The sequence below is a fragment of the Amblyraja radiata genome, chromosome 1 (genome assembly GCF_010909765.2).
Source record: "Amblyraja radiata isolate CabotCenter1 chromosome 1, sAmbRad1.1.pri, whole genome shotgun sequence".
NCBI lineage: Eukaryota > Metazoa > Chordata > Chondrichthyes > Rajiformes > Rajidae > Amblyraja > Amblyraja radiata.
This window is the reverse complement of record NC_045956.1, coordinates 28,024,858-28,046,482: the sequence shown is the minus strand read 5'-3', so window position 1 is coordinate 28,046,482 and position 21,625 is coordinate 28,024,858. Positions and strand designations below refer to the sequence as shown.

At 42.2% G+C, this 21,625-nt stretch overlaps 1 protein-coding gene across 2 annotated transcripts in view; it reads left to right on the top strand.

Moving 5' to 3' along the window:
• klhl2 (kelch like family member 2) overlaps positions 1-21,625 on the top strand; it is a 134,649-nt gene that overhangs the window by 74,967 nt on the left and 38,057 nt on the right. For both annotated transcript variants that reach the window (XM_033019091.1, XM_033019100.1), the window contains exons 7-9: positions 17,751-17,867; positions 18,678-18,827; positions 19,406-19,523. In XM_033019091.1, coding sequence (XP_032874982.1) covers positions 17,751-17,867; positions 18,678-18,827; positions 19,406-19,523 — 385 coding nt within the window. The remainder of the gene's footprint in view (positions 1-17,750; positions 17,868-18,677; positions 18,828-19,405; positions 19,524-21,625) is intronic.

The following is a 21,625-nucleotide window of genomic DNA, read 5'->3' as shown; positions in this document are numbered from 1 at the left end:
CCTTTGAGAGGTTGTAAATGTGCACATTTGGTTCACACAGCCAATATGTTAATAATCAAGTATCAGATTTGCTGAATTCAAAGAAGGAGGATGCCCACCTGATGACCCCGATGACGTACCTACCCTACCTTTCACCACTCCAATCCCACTGTAAATAGCAAGAGTACCGACATTACAGGGATTGAAATATCAAGTCCTATTAGCTCCACTACGCTGCATGCAGAAAGTATTCCGACCCCTTCACTTTTTCTACATTTTCTAAAAATTGATTAAATTCATTGTTTTAATCATCAATCTACATATAACACCCCACAATAGAAAAGTGAAAACAGGTGTTCAGACATTTTTGCAAAGTAATTAAAAAGAAATAACTGAAATATCACATTTACACAAATATTCAGACCCTTTATGCAGTACATTGTTGAGGCACCTTTGGAAACGATCACAGCCTCAAGTCTTCTTGGGTACGATGCTACAAGCTTGGCACACCTGTATTTGGGTAATTTCTCCCATTCTTCTCTGTAGATCCTCAAGCCCTGTCAGGTTGGATGGGGAGCGTCGATGCACAGCTATTTTCAGGTCCCTCCAGAAAAGTTCGATCGGGTTCAAGTCTGTCCTTGAGTGGCCCAGCCAGAAACCATTCACAGACTTGTCACTAAGCCACTCCTGCGTTGTCTTGGCTGTGTGCTTTGGGTCGTTGTCCTGTTGGAAGGTGAACCTCCGCCCCAGACTGAGGTTCTCAACGCTCTGGAGCAGGTTTTCATCAAGAATCTCTCTGTACTTTGCTCCGTTCATCTTTCCCTTGATCCTGACTAGTCTCCCAGTTCCTGCCGCTGAAACACATCCCCACAGCATGATGCTACCACCACCATGCTTCACCGTACGTATGGTATTGGCCAGGTGATGAGCGGTGCCTGGTTTCCTCCAGACGTGACGCTTGGCATTCAGGCCAAAGAGTTCAATCTTGGTTTAATCAGACCAGAGAATCTTGTTTCTCATGCCTTTTGGCAAACACCAAGCAGGCTGTCATGTGCCTTTTACTGAGGAGTAGCTTCAGTCTGGCCACTCTACCATAAAGGCCTGATTGGTGGAGTGCTGCAGATATAGTTGTCCTTCTGGAAGTTTCTTCCATCTTCACAGAGGAACTCTGGAGCTCTGTCAGAGTGACCATTGGGTACTTGGTCACCTCCCTGACCAAGGCCCTTCTCCCCCGATTGCTCAGTTTGGTCAGGCTGCCAACTCTATGAATGGTCCTGGTGGTTCCAAAGTTCTTCCATTTAAGAAGGACGGAGGCCACTGTGCTCTTCGGGACCTGCAATGCTGCAGAAATTGTTTTATACCCTTCCCCAGATCTGTGTCTAGACACAATCCTGTAGCGGAGGTCTATGGACAATTCCTTCGTCTTCATGGCTTGGTTTTTGCTCTGACATGCACTGTCAACTGTGGGACCTTATATAGACAGGTGTGTGCCTTTCCAAATCATGTCTAAACAATATAATTTTCCACTGGTGGACTCCAATCAAGATGTAGAAACATCTCAAGGATAATCAATGGAAACAGGATGAACCGAAGCTCAATTATGAGTGTCATAGCAAAGGGTCTGAATACTTACGTAAATGTGATATTTCAGTTATTTCTTTTTAATTACTTTGCAAAAAATTCTAAACACTTGTTTACGCTTCTTCATTCTGGGGTATTGTGTGTAGGTTGATGATAAAATGTTTTAATTTAATCCATGCTAAAATAAGGCTGTAACGTAACAAAATGTGGAATATGTGAAGGGGCCTGAATACTTTCTGAATGCACTGTATCTGCTCGTCTAGCTCCCTCTTTGAGTGCGTGGGAGGGAGGGGGCGTGGTGGGGGAAGGGAAGCGATGCAGTGTAACACCAGCAAATAGAGCTCTCCTGGACATCTCAAGAGCACTGCAGTGATGTTCTCACTAATCAATATTGCATTGCCCTCTCCCCTATCATCACTCCTATCACACCTGAAACTTCTATACTCTGCAATGTTGAACTGCTTGCCCTGCTCTTTCAACAGTTTCCATAAATGCAATAATAGTGTATTCCCATTTTCTTATCAATGCTGTCGGTTCACCATCCTTACCTGCTCAGCTTCTTGCATTCAGCTTCATCTCAATTACAGGGCTCCACCATCCTTGAGGTGACTCACTAATTAATTAGTGGATTCTCAAGTCGATGGTGGAATAAGAGAGTTTTGTGAGAGCACTTATGTCTGCCTCTAGCGGACTGATTTTATTGTTTCACGAACAAGGGTGGCACAGTGGTGCAGCGGCAGAGTTGTTGCTTTACAGTGTCAGACACTTGGGTTCAATCCTGACTATGGGTGATGTTTTGTACAGAGTTACTACGCTCTCCCTGTGATCGGGTGGGTTTTCTCTGGGTGCTCTGGTTGTCTCCCACATTCCTACGATGTGCAGGTTTGTAGGTTAATTAACTTCTGTAAATTGTCCCCAAGGTGTAGGATAGTATTCCTGTACGGGTGATCGTTGGTCAGACTCGGTGGGCTGAAGGGCCTGTTTCAATGCTGTACCTGTAAATGAAGCTGATGGGAAGTAGCTATCTACTTGCCTGTTCTTGGCAGTAACATACAAGTGTTGCAAATAGTTGAATACAACATTCTCAAAGTTGATACCTCAGACTTGTTTACCCTTGATGGATTGTCACCTTGTAGTGGTGGAGAAGCTTGTGTGGTCCTGAGATCCTGAGAGCGATGCCGTCTGGAGCTATGCTCCTGGTAGGACCACCCATGGCGGTAAGGTCGAGGGGGAGGTCTCTGACAAAGAGCAATCCAACCAAGACCTCAACGGTGCGTCAGGCGGGGGACGATGGCTGACTTTAGTGGAGTGTCACAATGGCTGGGAAGGCGGATGAAGGCTGCAGCATAAAAGGGTCTCCGGTCGTCTTGGACTCCATGCCACTGGATGCTGACCCAGATCTGTCAAGGACCGTGGGGTGGCTGTCTGTGTACCAGTCTCCCCACGTTAAACAAAGTCACGCACAGGCGTCCTCCATGAGAGGACAGTCATACTCATTTCGAGTGACCGCCGATGATGATGAATGAGTGAGAATAAAGGACTGCATCACAATTATTTTGCAGAAGAATAGGGGAATTCATCTCTGTTGCTCCACCAATACCACTGGAGAAACACAAATTAAATAAATGATTTTATCTTTATCATACTGGACCACAAATGTTCCTGTTACCAATGTACCTTCTTGCAGGCACACAACTTGGAAAGCTGTAAAGTGTTTTGGAACACATTCAGGTCATTCTTTGTGCTGTATAAATGCAATGCCTTGTCTCTAACATGGCACTGTGTATAAAAGTGTGGGACAGAGGCTGAATATCCTGCAATGGTGCCTTGTTCGTGGTGTTCTCGGCAGAACTCATATGAAGTGTCTTGGAATATCTTCGACTTGATTCGGCAGTTCTAAATTCGGGCCGTCCGTAGCGGCGACTGCGGAGGGTTCAAAGGCCCGACAGATGGGACGACAGATGGCACAATGGGCTAAGTGTTCGGCTGGCGACCGGAAGGTGGCCGGTTCGAATCCCGCTTGGAGTGCATACTGTCGTTGTGTCCTTGGGCAAGACACTTCACCCACCTTTGCCTGTGTGTGAATGAGTGTGAATGATTGGTGGTGGTGGTGGTGGTGGTCGGAGGGGCCGTAGGCGCAGAATGGCAGCCACGCTTCCGTCAGTCTGCCCCAGGGCAGCTGTGGCTACAGAAGTAGCTTACCACCACCGAGTGTGACTGAGGAGTGAATGGATAATGCGATGTAAAGCGCCTTGAGTATTAGAAAGGCGCTATATAAATCCCATCCATTATTATTATTATTATTAAAGGCCCCGACCACGGGTGAACAGAGAGGAAGATGACTGAACTTTATTGCCTTCCCTCACAGTGAGGAATGTTGATAACGTTGGAACGTCAATAAAACATATTATTATTATTATTCACCTATGGTAGATGTTTATGATAAACTCTATTGTGTATTGTGTTCTTTTTATTCGAATGGCTGCATGGTAACTCAAATTTCACTGTACCAATTGGTGCATGTGGCAATATATGTAACTTGAACGAATACCTTGGTTAGTGGATTTGATATTCATTTCATGCTGCTTGTGCGGTTGGTTTCTGGTCAGTGGTGACATTGCAAATGTTCCTGATGGGAGATGTGATCATGGTGTAGTTCTTGGTGCATCTTGCAGCCTATGCAATGCACAACAGCAGTGAGTCCTCAGTTATTTCAGCAGCAACACCTCTTTCCCAGCAATTGAGACTTCTTGGGCAGAGTGCCACTAACGACATGAATGTTATTTGTCCAGTGGTCGAATTTGTAGTTGTCGGACATGGGTAAATGCCACATATTTTCGAGCCTCTTTCTGTTCAAAATGACCGGTAAAATTGGAGTGTAGGAAGGAACTGCAGATGCTGGTTTACGTCAAAGATAGACACAAAATGCCGGAGTAACTCAGCAGGACAGGCAGCATCTCTGGTGGGAAGGAATGGGTGACGTTGTGGGTCGAGACCCTTCCTCAGAATTGTAGTGATCTGAAGAGAAGATTCTTCCCTACTCTTTTCCCCCCCCTCGCACCCCCCCCCCCCAAGTCAAAAATCCATTGAGCATTTTGTGCCAAAATAGTATTTTTATGAAATAACTATTATTTATGTAGTGAATACATTATTTAAAAAGCACAGTACTGCGCTTTTCCTTGGCATCAAGTGACTTTTATTAACAGTGTTTTTTAGTCAGATTGTCCAGGTGTCGGATGATGTTATGGAAGGAAGGAATGAAGAGCGGAAACCTTATGCACAACTTTACTTTTGGTCCGTGTTCAATTGAAATTGGTTTATTTTTCTCCACATGTGCTACCTAATCCATTGAGTTGCTCCAGCACTTTTTTTTTTTCTCTTGCTCAGTATTCCTGCATCTACGGCCTCATGTCTTGAATGAGAAACATAGAAACATAGAAAATAGGTGCAGGAGGAGGCTATTCAGCCCTTCAAGCCAGCACCGCCATTCATTGTGATCATGGCTGATCGTCCCCAATCAATAACCCATGCCTGCCTTCTCCCCATATCCCTTGATTCCACTAGCCCTAGCTCTATCTAACTATCTCTTGAATCCATCCAGTGATTTGGCCTCCACTGCCCTCTGTGGCAGGGAATCCCACAAATTCACAAATCACTGGGTGAAAAAGTTTTTTCTCACCTCAGTCTTAAATGGCCTCCCGTTTATTCTAAGACTGTGGACCCTGGTTCTGGACTCGCCCAACATTGGGAATATTTTTCCTGCATCTAGCTTGTCCAGTCCTTTTATAATTTTATATGTTTCTATAAGATGCCCCCTCATCCTTCTAAACTCCAGTGAATACACACCTAGTCTTAGTGAATACAAGCCTAATGTTGAATCTTAATATTGCGGTGCCAGCATATATGCTTATTTTAAAGAGTGGAATTGGGTAAAATTGTAACCACATTTGAGTCTGTACTGTAAAAACACTGCTGTGTCGGAAAGGTTTGATTATCTCTTTCATAACCTCTGGGCAGATAAATGTGCAGATCTTGGCAAGGAAACTAACCGATGTCTCGTGTCCGATTTGTCTTTCGTGCAATTCCTACAAATTACCACTGACAGTCAAGCCATGGGAATATACAAGATGTAAAAATAGATTTTTTTTTTTTTCTTTTTGGTGAAGCATTTTTTAAGATTTGATGCTTATTTTAGAAACAGTTAGCTATTTTTATGTCTGCACGAAGGAAAGAGGAAGAAATGCGGGATTAAGTCGAGAATAAAAGAAAATTGGGACTTGGATTCATTATTAACAAATGGACGTGACCTGTTTCTCCTTGAAGTTGGGTAGAAAAGAAACATCTGTCATTCTGGAGATAGACACAAAGAAGGAGAAGGAATGGGTGACGTTTCGGGTTGAGACCCTTCTTCAGACCCGAAATGTCACCCATTCTTTCTTTCCTGAGATGCTGCCTGTCCCTCTGAGTTACTTCAGCTTTTTGTGTCTATCTTCAGTTTAAACCAGCATCTGCAGTTCCTTCCTACACATCTGTCATTCTGGAATTTACATGACCGACAAAAGTGCTTCACACTCAGTGAACTGCTTTAGAGTTATGGTTACTGTTAGAATGTGACTAACCTTCATTTGGCAAGCTCCCACAATATGACAATGACTTAATAACTGTTCTTCGAAATGTTAATTTGAGGGATAAATATTGGCCAGGACCCTGGGGATAACTTCTGTATTTCCACACTAGTGCCTCAGCAGAAAATGCATAGCAGATATCTTTTGTGGAGAATGTGAGTAAGTTGGTCATTTAAACATTACTTTTCACAGGTTCAGGAACAGCATCGCCCCAACAACAACCAGGTTTTGAACACTCTAAACACCAACTAAACTTCGAACTACAAACTTTCTTGGTTGCACTAGGGATTTCGGGTTCTGGTTTTGTTTTGAACTAATATTGTTTTTTTAAATTTCTTGAATTTTTTTCTGTTTGGTTATTTTATGTATTTAGTACTGAGATTACATACCTGTTATGTTGCTGCAAGCAAGTGCAATTGTTCCATTTCGGTACATATGGCAATTAAACAGCCTTGACTTTTGACAACTACAAATTGAGTAAACATGCATTTAAATATAATTGGGACAGAGCTGACCCAGAGAAAGCAGCTTGCGTGGAAATGATCATGCTCGTTATTATGGGAAAATGAATGATGTGGAGAAATATGCACAAACCAAGCAAGAAAGAATGAGTTTAAGGTACACAAAAATGCTGGAGAAACTCAGTGGGTGCAGCAGCATCTATGGAGAAAAGGAAATAGGCACCGTTTCGGGCCGAAACCCTTCTTCAGACGAGTTTGACAATGAGTTTTGTTTATTGTCATGTGTACTCGGGTACAGTGAAAAGCTTTTTTGTCACCTACTATCCAGTCAGTGGAAAAACGACATAAATACAATTAAAGTACCATCTACCTCTTTGATGACCCTCGGACTATCCTTGATCAGACTTTGCTGGCTTTAGAAGGAGAAGTTTAGAAAAAAGGGGAAGGAATGGGTGACGTTTCGGGTTGAGACCTTTCTTTAGACTTGAAACGTCACCCATTATACGTTATTACTTTAACATGTATCTATACACTGTAAATGGATCGATTGTAATCATGTATTGTCTTTCTGCTGACTGGTTAGCACGCAACAAAAGCTTTTCACTGTATCTCGGTACACGTGACAATAAACTAAACTGAAGCTAAAATCAACCCATCCATGGTTGACCGTTTACAGAGAAAGGATAAAAGGTAAAATGGTTAGTGCAAGTAAAGTCTGATTAAAGATAGTCCGAGGACCTCCAATAAGGTAGAAGGTAGGTCAGGATTGCTCTCGAGTTGGTGATGGGATGGTACAGTTGTCTGATAACAGTTGGGAAGAACATGTCCTGAATATGGAGTTGTGCGTTTTCACACTTCTGTACCTCTTGTCTGATGAGAGAGGAGAGAAGAGGGTGGCACGGTGGTGAAGCGGTAGACAATCGACAATAGATGCAGGAGTAGGCCATTCGGCCCTTCGAGCCTGCACCGCCATTCAATGTGATCATGGCTGATCATACCCAATCAGTACCCTGTTCCTGCCTTCTCCCCATATCCCCTGACTCCGCTATCTTTAAGAGCCCTATCTAGCTCTTTCTTGAAAGTGTCCAGAGAACCTGCCTCCACCGCCCTCTGAGGCAGAGAATTCCACAGACTCACAACTTTATGTGAGAAAAAGTGTTTCCTCATCTCCGTTCTAAATGGCTTACCCCTTATTCTTAAACTGTGGCCCCTGGTTCTGGACTCCCCCAACATCGGGAACATGTTTCCTGCCTCTAGCGTGTCCAAACCCTTAACAATCTTATATGTTTCAATAAGATCGCCTCTCATCCTTCTCAATTCCAGAGTGTACAAGCCCAGCTGCTCCATTCTCTCAGCATATGACAGTCCCGCCATCCCGGGAATTAACCTTGTAAACTTATGCTGCACTCCCTCAATAGCAAGAGTGTCCTTCCTCAAATTAGGGGACCAAAACTGCACACAATACTCCAGGTGTGGTCTCATTAGGGCCCTGTACAACTGCAGAAGGACCTTTTTGCTCCTATACTCAACACCTCTCATTATGAAGGCCAACATGTCATTCGCTTTCTTCACTGCCTGCTGTACCTGCATGCTTACTTTCATAGACTGATGAACAAGGACCCCCAGATCCCGTTGTACTTCCCCTTTTCCCAACTTGACACCATTTAGATAGTAATCTGCCTTCCTGTTTTTGATACCAAAGTTGATAACCTCACATTTATCCACATTAAACTTCATCTGCCTTGCATCTGCCCACTCCCCCAACCTGTCCAAGTCACCCTGCATCCTCATAGCATCCTCCTCATAGTTCACACTGCCACCCAGCTTTGTATCATCTGCAAATTTGCTAATGTTTCTTTGAATCCCTTCATCCAAATTGATGTATATTGTAAATAGCTGCGGTCTCAGCACCGAGCCTTGCGGTACATTGCTGCCTTTAACAGCGCCGGAGACCTGGTTTCGATCCAGACTATGGGTGCTGTCTGTACGGAGTTTGCACGTTCTCCCCGTGACCGCGCAGGTTTTCCCCGAGATCTTTGGTTTCATCCCACATTCCAAAGACATACAGGTATGTAGGTTAATTGGCTTGGGATAAATGTAAATTGTCCCTAGTGGGGTTAGGTAAGATAGTGTTAATGTGCGGGGATCGCTGGTCGGTGCGGACTTGATGGGCACATTTCCCCGCTGTATCTCTAAACTAAACTAAACTAAGAGGGAATAACCGGGCTGAGACTTGTCCTTGATTATGCTTAATGGAGTTAATTGTTTATTTTTATTTAAGATGCAAGATTGTATACCCAGAAAAAAAGAGCAGAAAATCTAGTTGGATATCTAAATTAAGAAAAAAAGCAAAAAATGTTAGAAATCTATGAGCAAAAATCATGCCAGCTGAAGTAAACATAAAAACAAACCCTGTGAATGCTGCACATTTTCTGGTTCATTATTACTTTAATAAAATTGTGTGGGTTTTTTTGCTTGAGGTTGAATGTGATGTATTATCATTGGAGAGATGCAGAAATAGATCTTTGTGAAAATGCAGTGTTAATTGCAGTTCCTCAAAAAATAATCTATGAGTCATTATATTTTACTGTATAATCTGGCTGGTCTACCAAACCGACGGTTCAGTATGGATTGGGGGATTAAAGGGCTTTGGGAGCTTAGTTTAGTTTAGAAATACACCGCGGAAACAGGCCCTTCGAGTCCGCACTGACCAGCGATCCCCGCACATTAACACTCCCCTACACACACTAATTGTCAATTTACATTTATACCAAGCCAATTCACCTACAAACCTGTAAGTCTTTGGGATGTGGGAGGAAACCGGAGCACCCGGAGAAAACCTACGCAGGTCACGGGAAGAAGGTACAAACTCCGTACAGACAGCACTCGTGGTCAGGATCTAACCCGGGCCTCTGGCACTGTAAGGCAGCAACTCTACTGCTGCGCCATCTAACAAAATGTCCTAAAGCTCAAAAATACTTCATTTTAAAATAAGTTGAAAATATAAGAATAAAACGTTGCTTATTTTGCACTATTTTCAATGTACTCTCAGCAATTTTGCATTTGGAAATACTATCGTATGGCCTATGTGTGTGATTCTAGAACAAGAGTGCTGTGTGTTATTAGGAAAATGCATCCCATTTCCATTGGCTGACTGAAACACCATACATGTGTTGATAAAAGACTACAGCTATGCTAACAATTTAAGTCGGAAATAAAGATCATACCATTTTCAACTTTGAAGTAGAAACAAAAAAAAACCCACACCATCTAATCTAGAAGTAAAAACAGACAATGCAGGAAATGTTCTATTGGTCAGGCTGCCTATTGTATGTTTGCTTTCTAATAATTCCTAATTCTTGTGAAATCATTGACCTGAAAGTTAACTCTATTTTTCGCTCCACAGTTGCTTACTGACCTGAACACTTCCAGCATTTTCTATTTTTGTTCTCTTGGATATCCAACTGCAGAATTGCTGCTCTTGCATCTAATCTGGGTGTTCAGTCTTGCATCTTAAATACCAAAGAACAATATCTTCATTGAAAGTAATTGTACTTTTATTGGTCATTCCTGTTTGAACATAGAACAGTACAGCACAGGAACAGGTCCTTCGACCCACAACGCCAGATGCAGTGTAATATAGATAAATGTGAGGTTATCCACTTTGGTGGCAAAAACAAGGGGGCAGATTATTATCTCAATGGGGTTAGGTTGGGTAAGGGGGAGGTGCAGCGAGACCTGGACATCCTTGTATACCGGTCACTGAAAGTTAGCTTACAGGTACAGCAGGCAGTGAAGAAAGCTAATGGAATGTTGGCCTTCATAACAAGAGGATTTCAGTATAGGAGTAAAGAGGTTCTTCTGCAGTTGTACAGGGCTCTGGTGAGACCACATCTGGAGTATTGTGTACAGTTTTGGTCTCCTAATTTGAGGAAGGACATCCTTGTGATTGAGGCAGTGCAGCGTAGGTTCACGAGATTGATCCCTGGGATGGCTGGACTGTCATATGAGGAAAGATTGAAAAGACTAGGCTTGTATTCACTGGAGTTTAGAAGGATGAGGGGGATCTTATAGAAACATATAAAATTATAAAAGGAGTGGACAAGCTAGATGCAGGAAAGATGTTCCCAATGTGGGGAGAGTCCAGAACCAGGGGCCCCAGTCTTAGAATAAAGAGGAGGTCATTTAAGACTGAGGTGAGAAAAAACATTTTCACCCAGAGAGTTGTGAATTTATGGAATTCCCTGCCACAGAGGGCAGTGGAGGCCAAATCACTGGATGGATTTAAGAGAGAGTTAGATAGAGCTCTAGGGGCTAATGGAGTCAAGGTATATGGGGAGATGGCAGGCACGGGTTATTGATAGGGGACGATCAGCCATGATCACAATGAATGGTCGAAGGGCCTAATGGCCTCCTCCTGCACCCATTTTCTAAATTTCAAAAAAATAAGTTGACCTGCACATCTTTAAACTTTGACTCTCTCAGCTTAAAGCCCTTCCCTCTAGTATTTAATTTTTTCTACAATTGGAAAAATGTTCTGGCTATCTTCCCTGTTTTTGGAACACATCATTGTTATATATTTCTGTCGGGTCTCCCCTCAACCTCTGACGTTCCAGAAAAAACAATCCAAGTCTATCCAACCTCTCTCGAGCTAATGCCCCTGATCCAGACATCATTCAGGTTTACTTGCTCTGCACCCTTCCAAACCTCCTACATCCGTCCTGTAATGGCAACCAGAACTGTGCACAATATTCCAAATGCAGTCCAACCAAATTCCTGTAAAATTGCATCATGACTTCCTGACTTGCACTCAATGCCCCAACAATGAAAGCAAGCCTACTGTATGTCTGCTTTACCACTCTATCTACTTCTGTTACCTTGCAGGGGGTTATGGGCTTGGACCCCAAGGTTGCTCTCTATGTCAATGCTGTGAATGGTCATGCCATTCATTATTTGATCAGACTTTACTGGCTTTACCTTGCACTAAACATTATTCCCTTATGTATCTGTACACTTTGAATGACTTGCTTGTAATCATGTATTGACTTTCCGCTGGCTGGTTAGCACGCAACAAAAGCTTTTCCCTCTACACGTGACAATAAACTAAACTGAACTGAACTAAATAAAGGAATGACCTGAGCTACTCTCCTGTCCTCCGAGAACTTGCCTATGATTAGAGAAGACATAAAGATCTACATTGATGATCTCGTAAAATGCTCTCTTGCCTCTGTCAATATCCTGGGATAAATCCCATCAGCTCTTGGCAATTGAAACATTTTATTGTTCTAAGAGTCCCAACACCTCTTCCTCTTTGATCTCAGGCTGTCCTTGCATATTAGTATTCCAATTGGATTATAATGGAACTGCAGATGCTGCAAAGATAGACACAAACTGAAGCATTAACTCAGCGGGTCACGCAGCATATAGGTCATAAGTAATAGGAGCAGAATTAGCCCATTCGGCCATTCAATCATGGCTGATCTATCTCTCCCTCCAAACCCCATTCTCCCGCCTTCTCCCCATAACCCCTGACACCTCATCTCTGCATCTCTGGAGAAAATAGATAGGTGATGTTTCAGTTTGAAGAATGGTCCCAACCCAAAATGTCAGCTATCCATTTTTCAAGAGATGCTGCCTGACCCACTGAGTTACTCTAGCATTTTGTGTCTATATTCATATTTTAGTTTGTATTCTAGTTTGAAGTAACTCTCCTGTTAATGATTTCAAAATGGTAGCAACTATTTGGTCATCACCTCTTCAAAATACCTTTTGGTTTAGAACGCATGGAGTTAAGCAAATCTAGAGTGTATCAGAAATGATATCGGCTAAAGATGCGTTTGTATGAATCCAGCTCTGGCAATGAAATATTAGATTAGATTAGATTAGATTCAACTTTATTGTCATTGCACATAGTACAAGTACAGTACAACGAAATACAGTTTTGCATCTAACCAGGGTGCAAAGTAGTAAAGTGCTGATTAAGACAATATATACAAATGAGGATATATGTAGCCTCGGATTATGCTTCACCTTCCTAAATATATTTCATGCTGTGAATTTAAAATGCAAGGATTTGTAGGGTGTGCATTTTAAATCGTGGCTCATGTTACATTTCTGTGGTATTTATGCAACTGACTGAGATGAAGTACTTATGAGAACAAATTTATGCAGAATGGCGTGGAATACTCTGTATTTTATATCTTTGGATTTCAGTACTGTTAATAACACTCATTTCTGCACAAACTGTAATTTACCAATTAACTGAAAAGTCATTCATAATCACATGCAGAGCGAAGCCTGATGTTTTGCGATTGGGGAACAAAATGACAGGTTTTGGGAAAAAAATGACAGGTTTACCAGATGCCAATTTAACAATGTAGATGTGAACATTGGCTCAGGTGTGATCTATCCATTGAGTGATCTGTCCATTTATGACTTAAAATGGCAGCATTAAAATGGTAGCTAAAGTATTAAACGTAAATTTTCTGGTTGCACAATGATGGCTGTCAAATTGTCAATGCATTAGCAATTCTGCAATTTGCTCGCAAGTGGAACATGCATGTCCATATGAACTATTTTTGCAGCATTAAATATAATCTTAAACTGAAATGAAAGATCAGCATATGGGGTTGAATATCCTACAACAATCTAGCAGAGGCTGTTTCGTGAATAATTTGCCTTTGTTTTGCAAGCGTAGTTTTATGAAGTGCAGTGCAGGTTGGTTGTCATGCAGCGCTGCTAATTAGTAATTTTGTTGTCGGCTGAAGTTGCTATAGCAACACAGTGGCTGTCAGAATATTAATGCTCTGTAGTACATTTACCGACTCAGCTAGAAAAGGTTGAATCTATTTATCAATTTAACTTGGTATTCAAAAGGACACTAATTGCAATGGTAATTTATCAGTTCATTTGGAGGCACAATTAAATTGACTATTGTTCTTTTTCTTTTGTATAAGTGGTAAAGGAATCTTTCTATTTGGTATCGGTTTGTAAACATACAATTCTGACCTCCAGGTACAAGAGATCACGCTGTTACTCATTGTAGCATAGATCATGAAATTCAGCTTCGCATGAAATGTGATATTATTTGTATATTTCGATGCTCATTTTTTTGTGTACATTTGAACAAATTTCAAAACCTTCGTTTGATTTATTTTTTTAAATACCACTGCCTAGATATGCAAACTAGAGTAATTTTATTTTTACATTGATATTAAAAAGAAATTAAATACTTTTTGACATCTGGTGTATTCCAAATACGGTAAGTTAACGCAATTCTTGCCAAAGGTAGACACAAAATGCTGGAGTAACTCAGCAGGACAGGCAGCATCTCTGGAGAGAAGGAATGGGTGACGTTTCGGATCGAGACCCTTCTTCAGACTGAAATCAGGGGGGAAAGGGTAATGGGCGGTGATATAGAGAGATATAGAACAAATGAATGAAAGATATGCAAAAAAGTAATGATGGTAAAGGAAACAGGCTATTGTTAGTTGTGAGCTAGGAGAAAACAAGTTACAGACAATGAGACTCAACAAGACAACTTTGAAACTAGTACAATGACCCCCGCAGCTCCGCCCTTGCTCCCCCTCCATCCTGGTAGCAACAAGGATAGAGTCCCCCGAGTCCTCACCTTTCACTTCATCAGCTGTTGCATACAACACATAATCCTCCAACATTTTCGCCACATCCAACAGGATCCCACCACTATTTACATCTTCCCATCTTCACCCCTTTCTGCCTTCTGCAGAGACTGTTCCATCCTCAACTCCCTGGTTAACTCCTCCTTTCCCACCCCCTCCTCGGGTACATTCCCTTGCAACCGCAGGAGATGCAACAGGAGATGTCCCTATACCTCCTCCCTCGACTCTGTCCAGGGACCCCAAAAAGCCCTTTCAGGTTAGGCAGAGATTCACTTGCACATCCTCCAACCTCATCTGCTGTATCAACGTGTAAACTCTTATACATCGGCGAGACCAAACGTAGACTGGGTGATCATTTCGCTGAACACCTTCGCTCAGTCCGCCTGAACCTACCTAATCTCTCGATTGCCAAACATTTTAATTCCCCTTCCCATTCCTACACTGACCTTTCTGTTCTGAGCCTCCTCCATTGTCAGAGTGAGGCCCAGCGCAAATTGGAGGAACAGCGCCTCATATTTTGCTTTGGTATCTTACACCCCAGTGATATGAATATTGATTTCTCTAACTTCAAGTAACCCTTGCATTCCCTTCTCTTTTCGATCCTTCCCCCACCCAAGTCTAATTTCAAAGTTGTTTTATTGAGTCTCATGGTAGACAAAAATGCTGGAGAAACATAGCATCTCTGGAGCAAAGGAATAGGTGACGTTTCGGGTCGAGACCCTTCTTCAGAGTCTCATTGACTAACTCATTTGCACCTAGCCCCCAGCTAACAATAACATGTTTCCTTAATCATCGCCAGTTTTTTGTTTATCATATATTTGTTCTATATCTCCCTAAATCACTGCCTATATCTTTAATTTCCCTTTCCCCTGATTCTGAAGAAGGGTCCTAACCCAAAACGTCACCTATTCCTTTTCTCAGAGATGCTGTCTGACCCGCTGAGTTACTCCAGCTTTTTGTGTCTATCTATGGTTCATCGCTGACTGAGGGGAAGGTGACACGAGCCATAAAAACAGTAAAATTAATCAGGAGGACAGTGAAACTAGTTGGAGAACTAGGGTGGGGGAGGGACGGAGAGAGAGGAAAAGCAAGGGTTACTTGAAGTTAGAGATGTCAATATTCATACCACTGGGTTGTAAGCTGCCCATTATTTTATTCTGTTTTGATAAACCTGAGGTACATTTATGTTCAATGAGCGAGTAAACAAATCTGCACATTTAATGCACTAGAAACTTAACAATCAAGGATGGAGCAAACAGACACAAACATATTTGTGGGCAGAGATTTTGACCTTAACATGACCTAACTGACCTTATCATTCCTTTGTACACACTAATTGCTAAGCTTTTAATGTGTGCAATGACTGATCTTTCATGGGCCACTGTTGGAGAAAATGAGAATAGTTTCTTGCCTGTGAATAAAAAAAGAAATAATCTTCACATTGGATGCCATTTCCATGGCCTGAGGCCTACGTACGTGGTTTTAACGTCTTCAATTGAAGAAGAGATTCTGGATATCTGTTCCAATAAATCCTCCCATCACTTCCAAATTTACTGTGAAATGTTCGAGGTACCTGGTGACCCATGTCACCAGCACAAGATATTTTAGTTAGCATGATGGTTTTTGATCATAAAAACAGCAGCTATGGTAAGACAATAACTGTTCTGTAGATGCATTGGAGGCGGTGTTTGGTTGAACTAAAGCCAATTGCTGCTGCCATGCGGAAAGAGTTTGTTTAGCACAAAAATATGCTTTGCTGTCTTTGCAATGCTTGATATGATGGGTTTACCATCTTCTCTTTACAACACAAACCGGGATACATATTTGTCGGTATTACCAAAAGCAGGGCTCAGTACATGCCACAACCTGCCCACCAAGGAGATTACCTTAAGGGCCAGTGGAACGTCCCTTGCAGCCAGGGTCCGGCAAGCAAGGAGCACCGCCACTCCACCTAGAGGCCGTAGGGGGAGGAGCAGCTCTGCTGTCAGCGACCAGAGGACTGGTGACGGGATCTAGGGAGTGGGCAGGGCCGAAGATGTCCTGGTTGGGTTGCTCCTAGGCCAGGCCAAGCTGGCCATCCATGAGTCACGGTGCCAGGCGGGAAGAGGGCCAGATGCTTGCCCCTTTTCCAGGGATACGTCCGCGTCTGGGTGGTGTTAGAGAGGGATATTGTTGTATAGTAGTTATTTAGTATATTTTTAAGGATTGGAATAGTTGTTTGAAAATTTTGTGTTGAGATAATTTGGTGATTTTGTAGTAGGTGGAGGTTGTGTCACCGCGGTTTGGTTTTGTATCGTGATCATAATTATATAAATGTTTTGATTTTTAATACAAAATAAAAGGAGCATTACCATCTTTACATCTCTCCCCTACCTTCCAACCAATTATTAAACAATATGGTTTTTGCCCAGCGATTGACTTGCAGTCAATTTGCCTCAGTTTCCCCTCACTTGCTGTTAAAATTAAATTATGCTATAAGCTGATTATAGACAATAGGTGCAGGAGTAGGCCATTCGGCCCTTTGAGCCAGCATCGCCATTCAATGTGATCATGGCTGATCATCCACAATCAGTACCCCGTTCTTGCCTTCTCCCCATATCCCCTGACTCCGCTATCTTTAAGAGCCCTATCTAGCTCTCTCTTGAAAGTATCCAGAGAACCGGCCTCCACTGCCCTCTGAGGCAGATAATTCCACACTCACAACTCTCTGTGGGGGAAAAAGTGTTTCCTCATCTCTGTGCTAAATGGCCCAATCCTTATTCTTAATTGAATGATGAGATTATGACTTGGTATATGAATGAAACACCACTTGCCCTTTGCAGGTGACTTGTCCATGGACTGATTTCTGCACTTTAAACTTTTAAAAGGATAACGGAAGAACAATGACTTTGTCCTGATGGATTGAAGTCTTCCTCCACCATTGGCCATTCCACCTGGTTTGGAAAGTGATGGGTGTGGGCTGGTAAGATGCACAGGATAGTTACTAAAACCAAGTTGTCATGACATGCGATAAACAATTTCTGCAGCAGTGGATTGCCATGACTGTTTCAGTTTGGTTTATTGTCACGTGTACTGAGGTGTACTAAAAAGCTTTTTGTTGCGTGTCAACCAGTCAGCAGAAAGACAATACACAATTACAATCGATCGATTTACAGTGTATAGATACATGATAATAGAACAACGTTTAGTGCAAGGTAAAGCCAGCAAAGTCCGATCAAGGATAGTCCGAGGGTCATCAATGAGGTAGATAGTAGTACAGCACTGCTCTCTGGTTGTGGTAGGATGATTCAGTTGCCTGATCACTGAGTTTGGCAGTAGCAGTTCTGGAATTTTCAAAGCATTCGCTGCAGTAACCCCACTTGAGGTGATCTGACCTGGGTCACCGAAAATATTGCCTTGGAAGAAAAAATGAAGCAAATGCAGAAAAGGCCGCATTGTCACACAATTGTTATTAATTCAATCAGGTGTTTGAAGCGGCCATTGCCTGGGTAAAGCATGATAAGGAGCCTCGACAGGAGCACGTGGCACGACTAATGGAGCATGTCCGACTACCCCTTCTTACACGTGAATATCTGGTGCAGGTAATGTTGCAGAATTAAAGCTAAGCTGTGGTGGGAGACTCGGATCATTGTAGATTTAGATCTGTAAAGTCATTGTAATCAGCAGAGTCACATGGATCACCATTTGCTGCCCTCTGTAATAGCCTAGCAATCAGTCTTTAGTTTTAGTTTTAAAGATACTGCTTGGAAACAGGCCCTTTGACCCACCGGGTCCGCACCGAACAGCGATCCCCGCACATTAACACAATCCTACACAATTGAAACTTACACCAAGCTAATTAACCTGTACGTCTTTGGAGTGTGGGAGGAAACCGAAGATCCCGGAGAAAACCCACGCTGGTCACGGGGAGAACGTACAAACTCCGCACAGACAGTACCCGTACTCGGGGATCGAACCTGTTTCTCCGGCACTGCATTCGCTGTAAGGCAGCAACTCTACCGCTGCGCCACTGTGACATTCCTCTGTAATAGCCTAGCAATCCGCAGATTTTTGAAAGAGTCCACTGCAGTAACAGATCGGGTTTCAATATATTTATGTTGCTGCTGCTGCTGCTGCTGACAGTCCACAAGGATGCCCAAAGTTACAAATGACTTGTATTTAAATAAGAATTAGCAAGTTAGAAAGTTTGTACTGCAGCAGTATTATTGTGTTCTAATTCTTTGTCGGGCTGGAATGTTGACTTTGATCAGATTTAGTTTTGTTTATTGACAAAATTACCTTTATTCAGATACCAATAATAATCAATATCAACATCAATAAAAGTAATGAATATGCCAAATGTTATAAATTGTCTCCCTGTGATTTTCACTGTTGTTGATTTTATTTAACAGAGAGTGGAAGAGGAAAGCCTGGTCAAAAATAATAATGCATGCAAAGATTATCTAATTGAAGCTATGAAGTATCATCTGCTTCCCGCTGACCAGCGCGCATTGATGAAAACCACCAGGACAAGGTTAAGAACACCAGCCAGTGTCCCAAAGGTAAAAAGATTCTCATCATCGATGCTGTGCAATCTCACACACATCAACTATTGCCATATCCACACTCGTCTGACCAGATGTTGTAACATTCTTGCTTCTAAGTCCCTTTATATTTACGCTAGCCATAAGTGTGTCAGACAAATTGCCATCTTCTTTGAGTATGATACATAGGAATTTATTTAGGAGTGAATTAAATAGTAATATTGTAGATTGCCTGATTGGGTAAATTGATAATATAACTGCTTGCATCTTCTATTACAGAAAGCCATGTAAATTTTTGTGACAAATCAGGCAGGATATTAAGGCAAGTTTCATTAATACCCATTTAGACTACATATCCAAATAATGTAACATTTTATGTTTTCCTCATTCTAACAGTTGACTGGGAGTATTTTTTTTCTCTCTTTTTTCCACTCCTTTGCGTTTTGAATAACTGCATGTTCAGTTGAGGAAAGAGCACATCTGCACAGTGTGGGTGCATTGTTTTTCCTTACAAATGTAATTTAAGGATGCTAATTACTTCTCCTACAACTTGGGAAGTGATGCAGAACCTTCAATGGGTGTGTTTACAATTTCAGGTGCTGGTGGTGGTTGGTGGTCAGGCACCAAAAGCTATTCGCAGTGTGGAGTGTTATGATTTTGCTGAGGAGCGTTGGTACCAAGTTTCTGAGCTTCCCTCTCGAAGATGCAGAGCAGGTAAATATATATAAATTAATCCCCTGCCTTGCATGGCCTTCTCTTCAGCTATAAACTGCATCTAATGATGCCGCAAAGAAGTGATTGACCCCTGACCAAGTTTACGTTTCCCAGTCCAATTATAATCTTCTGTGGCTTAATGTTTAGCACTGATGTCTGGAATGTATCTTGGGGCATTTTTACAGTATGTAATATAAATCTAAGTTGTGGATATTGGAGCAGTTGTCAGTGGTGTCTTGAGAGCTGACGCATCTTTTGGCTTCCGAGATGAAGTTTTGAAACAAGATATTTGGCTTAGGTTGTGGTTTAAGTTTTGTTTTAGTTTATTTATTATCACATGTACCGAGGTACAGTGAAAAGCCTTTGTTGCGTGCTAACCAGTCAACTGAAAGACAATACACGATTACAATTGAGTGTGGAGATACATGATAATGGAATAATAAACCTCAAGAAATGTTTGTATTTGCATGATGTCTCATCACATCAAATATTCCAAAACATTTTGTATAGAGATATGCATGGTTTATCATATCTCACAGGATGTTGGAAAGACAGCATCTCCGGTAACAATGTATATTTCGTAACAAACTGAAGTATTTATGTACAGTAGATCATGCTTTAAATTGAACCTATAACATGCACTTCAGAATGGTACTCAAAACCAGGTTTTAAGGCAGTTTGTATAGACAGTCTTAAGGTTACAATAGATTAATCAGATTCAGATTAGTTTTGTTGCGCTATACACCAGGTTGTAATGAAAATCCTTGTACAAATGAGGCTTGTGGAGAAAACAGTATACTGATAGATACAACAATAAATACAATGCCAAATGCAGAACAGCAGAATGGTGCAAAGATTTTAATACATTTTGAGGTAATGAAAAAATATATATATTAAAGTACAATAACTGAAAAACTAAGTGAGTTAGAGTTAAGGATCTGTCCCACTTAGGCGATTTTTTTTGGCGACTTGATGGCACCCGTCAAATTCGCAGCAGGTTGCTGAAATGTTTCAAAATGTTGAAAATCCAGCGGCGACCAGAATAAGGTACGACTCTTTGGCCGACTACACACGACTATACAAGCGTCACCTTGCGACATGATAAAATAATATTTTTCCGTAAAAAAAATAGCATAAGCGGGACAGGCCATTTAAGAGTAGGTGACAACATCTCTGGGACCCGTGTGGGAGGAAACCACGTACACAGACGTACAGGTATGTAGGTTAATTGGCTTGGTGTAAATGTAAAAATTGTCCCTAGTGTGCGTAGGATAGTGTTAATGTGCGGGGATCACTGATCGGCGTTGACCCGGTGGGCCGTAGGGCCTGTTTCCGCGCTGTATCTCTAAACTAAACTAAAATAAAGAGGGTGTGGGACAATCAAAGGTAGACAAAAATGCTATAGAAACTCAGCGGGTGAGGCAGCATCTATGGAGCGAAGGAATAGGTGACGTTTGGGGCCGAGACCCTTCTTCAGACTGATGTGGGGTGATTTTCTCCTTAGGTGTCTGATAGCAGTGGTAATGGATCTGCTATTACTGTAATTTGCGCGTAATTTACGCAACATAATTTATGCGTTACGATGCAAGACGCGCGCGTCGTGACACGTGATTAGCGCATGGTGCGCATTAGGGGCGCATGGTGCGCATTAGGCGCGCATGGTGCGTGGTGACATAGGTAGTGACGCGCGGCGTCGCAGGATTTCGTGATGTACAAAATCTTTGCGCGCCATCTTTGAGGAAGTTTCCAGCCGAACCGATACAACGCACTGTGGAAGATGGGGTCATAGAGCAGGGCAGCACGGAAACACTCCCCTAGACCCACTTTTTACAATGCAACAAAGTTGGCATACAGGGCTACTCCCATTTAACTGCATGTGGCCCATATCCCTCTAAACCTTTCCTTCCATATATCTGACAAATGTCTTAAGTTGCAATTGGATCAGTTTCTATACATTCTTCTGGCAGCTCAATCCAGATACAGACAACCTTATGAGTGAAAAGTTCCACTGCAGGTCCCTCTTAAATCTTTCCCATCCTTAAGCCCATACCCTTTCGTTCTAGAACCCTCCACCCTGGGGAAAAAAGGCTGAGTGTTCACTT